At 31.9% G+C, this 12,003-nt stretch overlaps 1 protein-coding gene across 1 annotated transcript in view; it reads right to left on the bottom strand.

Annotated features, from left to right (window-relative positions):
- LOC140044350 (Fanconi anemia group J protein homolog) overlaps nucleotides 1-12,003 on the bottom strand; it is a 62,987-nt gene that overhangs the window by 28,258 nt on the left and 22,726 nt on the right. Inside the window, exons 14-21 of the mRNA XM_072088829.1 lie at nucleotides 6,750-6,796; nucleotides 5,806-5,955; nucleotides 5,317-5,462; nucleotides 4,801-4,843; nucleotides 4,645-4,672; nucleotides 4,117-4,172; nucleotides 2,959-3,096; nucleotides 779-847 (exon numbers count right to left, since the gene is read on the bottom strand). Of these exons, the coding sequence (XP_071944930.1) occupies nucleotides 779-847; nucleotides 2,959-3,096; nucleotides 4,117-4,172; nucleotides 4,645-4,672; nucleotides 4,801-4,843; nucleotides 5,317-5,462; nucleotides 5,806-5,955; nucleotides 6,750-6,796 (677 nt within the window). The remainder of the gene's footprint in view (nucleotides 1-778; nucleotides 848-2,958; nucleotides 3,097-4,116; nucleotides 4,173-4,644; nucleotides 4,673-4,800; nucleotides 4,844-5,316; nucleotides 5,463-5,805; nucleotides 5,956-6,749; nucleotides 6,797-12,003) is intronic.

The raw sequence follows: 12,003 nt of genomic DNA, 5'->3' as shown, positions 1-12,003 counted from the left end.
GGGAGGGGCTGCAGAAGATGTCAAATGACAATTTAAACCTGGCTATCTGCAGGAACCAATGTGGAGCCATGAGATTACATCTGGTCTGTTCATTAAAAATGTCTTGATGTATCTGGTACATTCTAAAGGGTTCAGGTTTAGAATTAAATTCAAGGCTGTGGGTTCGAATCTAAACAGTGGTTTCATCAACAGAATTATAATGATGAGCATTAAGAAATATAATAATTCATTCAGGCTTATCGCCTGACTTTATTTACTTTAGGCCTCTGGCCCCTAGCAATTAACAAAATAATAATTACATTGAAAAATAAAGCAATTTATGGTCACAAGATAAATGAATTAATTAATTTCATTCTCTAAGCAAAACATATATCTTAACTTATAATGGTTATGTAGCAGCTTATGTAGCATCTATGTGGCGTTGGGTGCGTGGTACTTCGTTGGTTATTTAAAAATTGATCGCAATCAAAAACAATACATCTTCTAGAATCACGATCAAAACACAATACCTCATAGACATGAAGCTGGACCATGGGTAACGTTGCAGTAATTTTTAACTGTGCTGTATAACGTTAAAGGAGTGTTAAGTCAAATGTCACAATTTCAATTTTTTTTCTGTTTTAATTTTTCTTTTCATATTATGTTGCTTTGGCCTCACAATTAAAGTGTTTAGTCTAAAGTGGGCTACCTTTTCCTCATGACTTAAGTTATTGTAATGTTTGAAGTTTGACTTTTTACTTGAAAAAACTAATTAATTTTTTACATTGGGTTAACCTACCTCAGAGGATTTGTAGCTAGCATTGAGTGAATGTCCATTTGTACCAAAAGCCACAGTGCTCACAAATATCTGTGTGGAAACAAACAATTGTGTGATATTTACATTAATAATAACAAATATAAGAAACATGATTGAGACTGAGATAACGAAAAGGTACTTAACATTGTGTAATTAAAAATGTATTATTATTTTTTTTAATATTGTTATATTATTACTACTACTTGTCTGATCTTATTTACTTAGATTTAAGTCTTGTTTGTTTTTATTTGATACAATCATTATCAGGCTTTGCATCTTTTATTTAATACTTTTAATTAATCTGTAACAACTTATCAAGTGTGATGCATTGTGAAATAAAACGAATAAATGAATGAATGAATGAATGAATATTTGTGTCTACAATTGCCTAATTAAAAAAAACATGATATAGTTTAAATGAACCACTGTAACATGTGAACCAGGTTTCCCAAATTAACCAAATTAGCTCCCAACCAAAATTATTTCAAAATGACATTCAACTATCTACTTAATTCTTCTATATTCATTCCATTCATGTATGTTTCAATTCATGTGGATACAAGTTCATGTGAACATCATCAACTACGGACATAAGTTCATGTGAACCAATATGAACTATGCGTCATAGTTGATAGGAGTGGCCTTGTTGGTGTATGCCTATCTGTGACCTGTATTGCAAAATCTACTAATTTACATCGTTTCATCGCTTGTTAGTTCGTAGGCTTGTGTTTTCCCATGTTTACATATAACAACTCCGGCATTATGGCCCCGTGAGAGCGTTAAATACATGTCCTACATGATTCGAATTACAACTCGTATTCCTGTTTGTTTCCCGTGCGACCGATGTGTGTGGAGCTGTGGCGGCGGTTCATAATTACGCATTAGTGTATCCTCCACCTACGGTGATAGAAGTTGTTGATAGAGATCTAATACTAGGTTCACAAATTCACTTTGCTTTTAAACAATAAGCTTTACAGATTCACTTTTAAAAATTCCCATAAACAATTTCTATATTATTGATAGAATTCACATACAAATATAAACTTTTATTGTAGGAATTGGAAAAAATTACATAAAAATGCATTTTTTATCAAAATGTTTTTTCCTATTATTCATGAAATAAAATAACAGTATAAATGTTGCGTATCAGTTTTTAATTTTTTTTACCTGCCAGCGTACCATAGTTGGCTTATTTTTGGTGATATTGTTACTTTAATATTTTATGGTTAGCACGTATGACTGTGATTTCACAGGAATAACAACTTATGGTAAGTTTCATTGTTTGTTGAAAGAATGACATTTGAGCCACAACTATATAAAGTTTTCTGGGTCAATTCATATAACCTGTTATGATTGTCAAGTATACTGTCCAGAATTTGTCACATTTTGCGTTTCATTCTTACAACTTTTGTTGCAGCCCATAACATAATCATTTCAGCATTCGCAGTTGCGGACACTCACATGTTATGGCACATTGTTGCTGTCGTAACCCCTTGACCGATTGGGTCAAATAAATAAATGAAATGAAAATGAAATTCTTTAAAAAAATATTTAACAATGAGTCCAAGATTTCAAAGTTAAAGAGGAAATACGGTTCAATAGTTCCCATCTACTAGAAGTTGCTAGAACATTTTTTTTTATCTGGTAGTTCATTAATTCTGGAAATGTTGCCACTAGAAGTGTAATATTGAGATAAGACAAAATATTTATTTATTATATTTATTATATTTATCATAACAAAAAAACCAAAAAGGAAAAATTTAAAATTAAAAAAATTAATTAATAATACAAATTACAGTGGAACCCTCTCCTTTGGTACACCACTATTCTGGGAATGACAGACAATATCATTTTGTTCTGACACTACAACCAACCTCTATTCAGGGGACACACCTATTAAAGGGTCTTTCACACCTGTTCCGGCACGGTTCCGGTCCGGCGAATCGAACATCAATGTTTCGTTTTCACGCGGCTATGCGCCAATCGATATGTGCGTGAAAACGAAACATTGGCGTTCGATTGGATTTTCCGGCGCCGGATCGGAACCGTGAAAGACCCTTAATGCATTAACATTGCATCCCATGTGATGGTGTCTTTTTACATTAACAGAAGATTACTGTATATAAAACGAATAAAATAACATGTATGACAACATAACTTACCTGTGATTTATGAATGACATGATTAGCCTCCAACTGGATGGGAAAAGAAGTGGCCAGTTCGGAAGCGAACGAGTCCATTGGGGAAAGAGTACCAGATGTCAAGATGATGCTACGAATGTCATACAAGTCTGAGAAAGCCTGTTGGGAGAGGTCAGAGTTCATAGGTTATGAATAGTACATTATATATCATGTCATGCTCTATAAATAATTCCAAATAAATAAAGAAATTGTGACATGCATTGGGGAAAATAGCCTAGCCTATCTAAAGTATACAAAGGAAATTGCTTTATTTACAATCTCTCCCACATAAATCCATTTTTCACATTTTTCAGATTACTATTTTGATAGCATCATAGAGCTCTGTCTACACTATCAAACTAGTTTGACAAAAGTGTGATGTACCAAGATATGGTAGTGATATGCCCAAATATGGTAGTGATATACCCAAATATGGTAGTGATATGCCCAAATATGGTAGTGATATGGGCACATCATATTTTTTTGCCACATAAAGTTTGATAGTGTAGACAGAGCTTTAGTCAAGTTTCTTTAATTGTTCCAAAGTTTATTTTTGTTCCATGTAAATAAACAGATGTACTCTTTTGAATTATTATTCCATTATAAAACAGTTGTTATATCTATTACATTCCTACCCATAAATGGAACAGCATCTTCGACAGATTTTAAACTTAAAATGAACCGTGATATGAAAAAATTTAAAATCTGTGAAAATAGTTACATCATCACAAGTCGAGCATTACTGACGCCATTACCATGGGATAAATAAAACTTAAATATTTATATAATTTCTTTATTGAAAATTGAAATTTACATTGGTCTAGTTTTAAATAGGCTTCCTCCCCCAGGCTACAAGCCCAGTCAATAAAATAGGCTTCCTCCCCCCAGGCTACAAAACCCAGTCAATACACGCCATAAGGGTAACAAACTATCTGGAGAATAATCTTTTCATAAAATTACAAGTCATAATTCTTGAAGAAAAGTGATTAATTACAATTAGGAAATCCTCATGAAAATGTCGCTTTAAAGAACTCGTAATTTTGATCCTAGTTTCGCTAACAAACCCTAGAGTGTATAATTGTAAATGACTGGGGGCTATTAATAGATTGATTCTTTGATTAATATTTTAATACTACTCACCACAGCTGGGTTCATGCACCAGAAGTTAAGTGAAACAGTGAAAGAATTCTGATTGCCTAATAACACATAATAAGGAAATGTAAACGAATAAATAAAAAATACATATACATATCTCTGACTTCAATTAATTTTGTGTTTTGTGTTTTAAATCAGCCATTTTGAATGTTAAAATAAAGGAAGAGGGACTAAAATGGTACCAATTATTTATTATTTTTTAAACAATGATGGACTATAATTTAAAATGAGGTTAATCAAACCTAACAATTTATGAAAATATAGTAAATGGCAGGGTGGTACTAAGAGGAAATTAAAGATAGCAATGTAGTCTTACTTTTTCTTCATATATGTATTTTGATGTTCAATTTGTTTTTTTATGACCTATATCAGTAATTTTTTTAATTTTGTGATTTTAACCAATTTTATACATATTTTGTAAATTGAAATGTGATTCAGCTTTTTGCTGCCATGTTTCAATCTTTTTTTTATGAATAAATACCAATGGAAAAAAACATAATAATCAAGTCTTACTTCTTCTTCTGCTCATCCATCCATTGTTCTGAAGTCAAAAATAAATGTTGATTTTAAAATAGATTTAAAATGCATTGAATTATGGCAAAACAAACAATATCTCTATTTTGTCAGTAAATTTTAGAAGATAATATGATTTTAAAATAAAACACTTACATTCGTAAAGGATTTTCTTGACACGGTACGCAACAGTGCAATCCTAAAAAATATATATATGTATATAGAAATGAGCCAAGAATGTAAATAATAAAAATACTGCATTTTTCTCTGTTATGGTTTTGAATTAAGATAAATACAAGTGTTCTTAAAAATTAATTATTCAAAACTTGTCATTAGAATATCCAACAAAAAAATTTGCATAGCACTGTGCATCCAACTGCAACTATGCTAAATCTAGAATTTGTCATAGTTGCAAGAACTATCACAATACAGATTTGTTTGTGCACATGTGCAGATGATCATTATAATAATCTAAAGATGAAATTGACTGTATGAATGGATAGATATTCGCCCGTGTTTTGTTTTTACAGTAGCTTATAAATATCTTATCATATACAATGAACATGATATTTTGTTAGCATGCGTATCATTTAATTTTAATTAAAATGAAATAGAGAAAAATGAAAGTGGTTGATAGCTATAAAAGGGATAACAATGTTATAGTATACTTACTTATAGTCTTTCATAAAACGCATGTTGTCCCGGAAAAGATACTCAAAGATGACAAAGAGACCTTCAAGAAGCGCCGCTGAATTGGAAGACAACGCATGGGTGTCCTCTTTATCCTCATTCTCTTCACACAATGCTGTTAAATGATGCTAAACAAACAGAAATAAATCAGTAGTAAGTGGACAGTGGCCATCTTATTCCTCCGATACCATTAACCACCAAGTTTGCGTTGCAATAAAACAACCGCAACATCATTATTGTATGATAATAGTTTTGGGTTTCATTTTGAGAATCACAAATTTATAAATAGTCATCAATTTAGTATTCTTTGCTTTGTGTTATTTTGTATATAATAATAAAGTAATTTTATTATTATGTTTATTAAATTTTTGTTATTTTCACAAATTGTCAGAATTGTTGTAATTCAGTTTTTTTTTCAAGAAAAATTAAAATAAATAACTCTTGATTGATTGTGTTACTTTGAGTACTTACGACAATTTGCGGGATTGTGTCGGGCTGAACGTTCAGGTTGTGAAGTACAGCGACAATTTCGACGCCTGTCCATATTCTAGATTCACGTTCAAAGTCACATCGGTTCAGGTTATTAGAGCTGCTCTCTATCCATTTTAAAAGGTTTACCAACTAAAGAAGCAACAAAATAATTATTTTGATAATAATAACTCTTAATAATAACAATAATAATTTATAAATTACAAGCACTTCCTTAGAAACCAGGAGGAGGAAGACAAAAGTATAAAACAAACCACCTATTTAGTACAGAAACCCTTATTTAGTAAAACATGAGGGGCAATATAATATGTGTTAACACTAAGACCAGCCAAATTCAGGAACACTTCTCTAAGTATAGCGGTTCTACTATCATAGTTTAAAGCTCGGTCTTCATTATCAAACTAATTTGACAAAAAAGTTTGATGTGACCAAATATGGTAGTGATATGACATCGTCATGTCCATATATGGGCACATCATTTTTTTGGTAAGATAAAGTTTGATAGTGTACACAGAGCTTTATGCCAGAGCAGAGTGTGTGTTTCTTTAGTATGAAGACTTGACCCTGATTTTATCACAATAGTTTAATTCTCAAATGCAAAGTTCAGTTTAATATCATACAATTTATTTATTTTTTTTTTGTGAAAAGAGAAAAAGTTAAATTCTGTTTTGTATCAGACAATAAAAAAGACATTTTGATACAAAGGGAAGATCCTGCCGATTGTCAGGAGACAGAAAGAATGTCAACTTATAATATCACTTGATAAAATTTAAGTGTTTTTTAATTTACAATAAATCTCTGCAATATGTCTTCAAGTTAATATGAACATTTACAAAAAAAAACAGTCAAATTCTGTTTTATTTCAAAATAGCTTTAAGTACATCTTAATATCATACAAATTTAGTTAAAAAATAATCGCAACTTACTATGGTACGCATACACTGGCAATGAATAACACGCCACTTATCCGTAACTGTAAAATACAATCGAAAAGAAACGGAAATTAATTCAAACATAAAGTGGCAATTTCTAACGCACTACTTGGTTTTACAAGCGTATTTTTCACAGATTTGGCGTCGTCTAGCACTTTCAACAGCCCAGAAGTGGGTTCCGATAGTGGACACATAATTAAGGGTTCAAGCAAATAGGATGCTGGTCACCCTTAAATGATTCTTGGCTTAAAGGAAATAAAAAACCTTCCGTGTTGATTGATGTTAGCCTAGACGTTGATTGGTGAAGGAGCCTAGTTTGCCACCTGGCTGGGCTTAAAAACACCCTACTGTAATTGGTCAAAGTGGGTAAAGTCCTTTTACAGCTTGTCACTTTGCCATTTTAACGCATTCGTCAACTATACTTTTTGCCCGTGGATGAGTCAAAGGGTATTCTAAATTCCACAATAGTTTGAACGTTTTTATTGTATTATATTTTTTTTAGCCTGCATCAAAAGCAAAAATTCATTACACAATAGTTTGAACATGATTGTTAATTAGGAAGTTCTATGTAAGGTTAATACCATGTTCCTAATATTGACCAGGAACAACAATCCTCTCGACACCCTCCCCCCCCCACCCCATTCTAACCTGTTACATATTCACTTCAAAGCTACTTGTACATGCAGAGAAAGACACTGTACATTACCCCACACCCTCTGCTGTACATTACCCCACCCAACAATAATTTAATCTATGTCATTCAGACAAAATTCTAGAAGGCCCATAATACTGCGTAACATATTGTGGTGCTCTTCTGCACAATGCTCCCACCTTCTTTTCAATACTAGCTACACACTAGCTACATGTACACAGAATCTTCTACACAATGCCCCTACCCCCTTCAACCTTGTTTTTCAATACTAGCTACACACTAGCTACATGTACACAGAATCTTCTACACAATGCCCCCACCACCTCCAACCTTGTTTTTCAATACTAGCTATACACTAGCTAAATGTACACAGAATCTTGAAAGATAAATAAAAGATCTAGACTTTCTCTGATACTCAGAGACAGATGGTTGTGTTCTATTGCACAAAATCAAAATCTAATTAGGAACTATTATTCAGAAAAACATTTGATTGGCAAATTCAATTAGCAGAATGAACTACCTTCTTGATCGTAACAACTTTGAATGAATTAAGTAACATACACATTTAACAACTTATGACTGACAAGAATGAGAGAATGTTATAATCGTCCTATCACGGAACATTGACTCAACACCGGTAATTATTAACAAAATAACGAAATTATTCTACATATGCAACAAGATGCCGTGAATGTTTATGAACAGTTTTAATCTATAATAATGATCCTTGATCTATGACATAGGAAAATGTAACAGGAAGTAATGCCCTTGCTTAAATGTATGTTAATGCTCACATTTATTATACTAAATTCGTAGTTGAAGATTATTAATTTCACATACAGATATTTTATTTCATATTTTGCTACTACCGTCGCCTAGTTTTTCCATCGGTTTCTGCAAAACGTGTATATTTAACGTAGTCACATATCGATGTTAAAACATATTTGTCCGTTTGCGTTACTATTATTCTGTCAGCATATATCCTCAATTATAACTTTCAAAAATGAATCATACAAAAATGGTGTTGTTAAAAAATTTAATGGCACACAAGACTGACTTAATAACCGGCAGTTGTATATAAATTTAACATTTCTCGGTACGTGTACCGTAAGTGGCACGTATCAAACGACCAGTCACAACCAATCATAATCTTGCGTTTTTTTTAAACGAAAAGTGCGCTTTCACGTGTCATTTATAATTTCCCTGAATGCCATTTTTCAATAAACTCCACTGGACGTTCTTTCATAGCCTGCCATTTGCGGTATATGTTGCAGTATTCTATTCGGCACATCCGACTTTACAATTTCATAATCTCGCGCAAATATATGTCATGTGCTTATCAGTGTTCGCACGCACGGCAAATGTACTAAATTGACGCCAAATTGCTTCGGAAAATCTATGTTCTATCAAGCCTTATTAACTTGGTGATTGTACATTTTTCGAGCGGTTTTGTTTTATCAGTTCTGTTGGAAATGCAAATAAACACCATGTGTAAAAATAACCGATAAAATTAATATTTAACCAAAATGAACAAAAAAAACGTGTTTCTGTAATTAATCAGATGAAAAATGTCACGTTCATATGAAATTCTTTAATATTTCCAAGTTATTATTATTATTCATGTTGTAACAAATAATGTAAACATATGTATTTTAATAGATTTTTGAAATTCAGTTTATATACTGTACATTGTACTGAGTATGAACTGAATTATTAACACATTAATGTGTACCCATAATGTTTATAAAGTCTGTAACCCTGATTGTATTAGAAAGCAAAGAAACTAAACAATAACTTTACTATTACTTATAGATATACAAATGTATTTACACCACTGATCAGCCAAGCCTATAAGCCAACTAAGTGTTCCAAAAAAGCGGTTTCATCACTGCTAAAAACTAAAGAAAACTAATTCCATTTTATATTTCAGAATCTATTTGATTTGAATTTTTCATATTTTTTTCCCTGTGTTAGAACTTAGATTCATTTTTCAAACCAAACTACTCAAATTAAATTCAAACTCTGTAATATTTAGAATGATTACGGACCATTTTTGTTACAAAAATTTGCATTATCTTCTTGTAAAACAAGATTACGGGCCAAAGTTTAAATAAAATGATTGTCAAGAAAATCTTATTTTAACAACAAACTTTCAGAATATGGCGATAAGTACAGTCATATCTATCATACAGATTAAAACATGTCAGTCGTTTTGAAGTATGTTGTCCAAGAACATGATCACCACATGTCACTTAAACGCCAAGAACCAAACAACATGAATCCTTGAATTCCCATTACGGCTTGCCACATTAGATTAGTGTCATTTTGAGTAAGCTTTGATTCTGTTCTCGCGAAGTTAGATCACTACTTTAAAAACGAGCTCAATTCTGACTAAATCATGCGAAAATTGTCAAGCCGAATCACGGTACTTAATCATTGAATGAAGTTACTCCTGCTAAAGTCCTTTGGGAGTAGAGTTGAGCTTGTACAAACACCGACGATATGACGATCTGGACATCTTTCGACGCCAAGCCTGCGAGCCCGTCAAAAGGAATTCTTGGCAGACGGTTTGATGGTTCATGGTATGACTTCCTCAAGCACGTGGACTTGCGATGCTGAGTGTGTCGAGGGAATTTGTAAATTCTTGTTCGGAGCAAGTGGAGGAAATTAATAGTAATGAGCTAGGTAAACTTCTCATCGTGAAAATTACCTCCAATATTTAGAAACTTGTAAATTGGGCAGGATGGAACACAACTGGCTCATGTATCCATTGTCACGTTCAAATTGACATTAAAAACAAAGTTAAAAAATCCAATAAGTTTTTCAAATTTACAATTGTATCCTTTTCATCAAAACTATTTCAATGTCTAAAAAATTTGTTTAATTTTATTTAAACATAAGATTTATGCATTAATTCCCTTAAAATGTATGAATAAAAGTGCGTTTTACACATGTATTAACAGCTGTTTTGGCTTATTTATTAAAATGGAATTAAATTTAATGGTAAAGTATCAATAAATTTAATTTAAAATTAATGTTCATAAAGTGCTCATCTTACAATCTTGTAGTCGTAGGTTCAACTCTTGCCTAGACTACCATCTTAAAAGTGATTGATAACAAATTCAAAATTGTTTACTTTTGAAAATTATTATCGTTAAATAATAATAATGACATTATTGACATATCAATCACCGAAATTAATATCATAAAAATGTTACACTTTATTTTACATATTATAGGCCTACAAAAACATATCTAATTGTGTGGCCACATAAAATATGTTAGTTTAATTCCCAAAGGGGCGGATGTAATAGACTCGGAGACGCTAGGTGGGTTATGCGGCAAAAATACTTCAAATTGGGCCGTTGGATTATCGCCAGTGAATATCTTGTTACTCTTGTACTTTTGTTTAATAACAACTTGTTAAATATGTTTCAATATCGCTATGAATGATAGAATCACATGAGGGCAGCAAACGTGATATATTGACGTAACAGATAATTTTGAAATCTATATATGAAGGAACAGATTCTCCAGCAAATTAAAAGCTTATGGCAAATTATATTGAATAACGAACATACAGTACTATTAAAGAAGTATCTAAAAACTTTGTTGACAAGATTGTTGTTAACATTGCCTTCCAAAAGCTAAATCCTTAACTATTATCTTTTTCTTTAAATATTTTTAAAACTAAATGTATTCATTGTACAACATATTTTTTATTCCTCTATAAATACTGTACGTCCAGTGAAAAAAAAATGTCTTGCGTCCCCCTTCTTATTATTTTTTCTTTAAATATTTTTAAAACTAAATGTAGATTTTTTTTCAACAGAGTAGATTTTTTTTATTCCTCTACAAATAATGATCACCAAATTTTGAATGTCCACAAAGAAGGGGTCTGTTGACTCCCTTCCTCACCCTACTACTCATGTTAATTATGATAACTGCCTGGAAATGAACGACAACAATTCTCGTCGTTTCTACATGTTAGTATCGTTTCAATCACATGACTGTCAACAACGATGTTTGACAAGTTGCTCATCCTCCGACAGTTTGATCTCTTTAAAAGTCGCTAAAACAGCTGGGTTTCAACGCGGGCTTGATCTACTTCAGGTCTTAAGGAAATCAACTGCTCTGCGTCACCTCGGTCGATTACCTTTTATCCTAGCTATTTAAGCAGTACACCTCAATACTTATAAAATCGGGATTGAACATGTCGGCATGATGTTTATAGAAAAAGTCATTGAATGATAATGAAAGTTCAAATATTTCTTTTTATCCTTTATTGTTTATTTATAGATTGTTTACTTCTAATATTCTTAAAATGCGAGTACCAAGTCAAAGTCAAAATACATCGACCGTGGAAATAAAAGTTTTAATACTTTGCAGTAAAAGTTTAAAACAAGCGAGCATTAAAGTCACAAATAAATTAACTTTTATTCTAGTTAAGTGATACTTATCCAATGATTTATGTGTACTAGACAAGTGTTAATAGCCATATATATAACGTTTGAAACCTTAGACGAGAAAATTACTAATAAAGTTCAAACAATTTGGCAGTCATGGTGGCCAAGACGAAACTCCATCAAGATTTTA

This window comes from Antedon mediterranea, chromosome 3 (assembly GCF_964355755.1).
Source record: "Antedon mediterranea chromosome 3, ecAntMedi1.1, whole genome shotgun sequence".
NCBI lineage: Eukaryota > Metazoa > Echinodermata > Crinoidea > Comatulida > Antedonidae > Antedon > Antedon mediterranea.
Note: the sequence above shows the minus strand (reverse complement) of the source record. Positions and strands in the feature narration are given on the sequence as shown.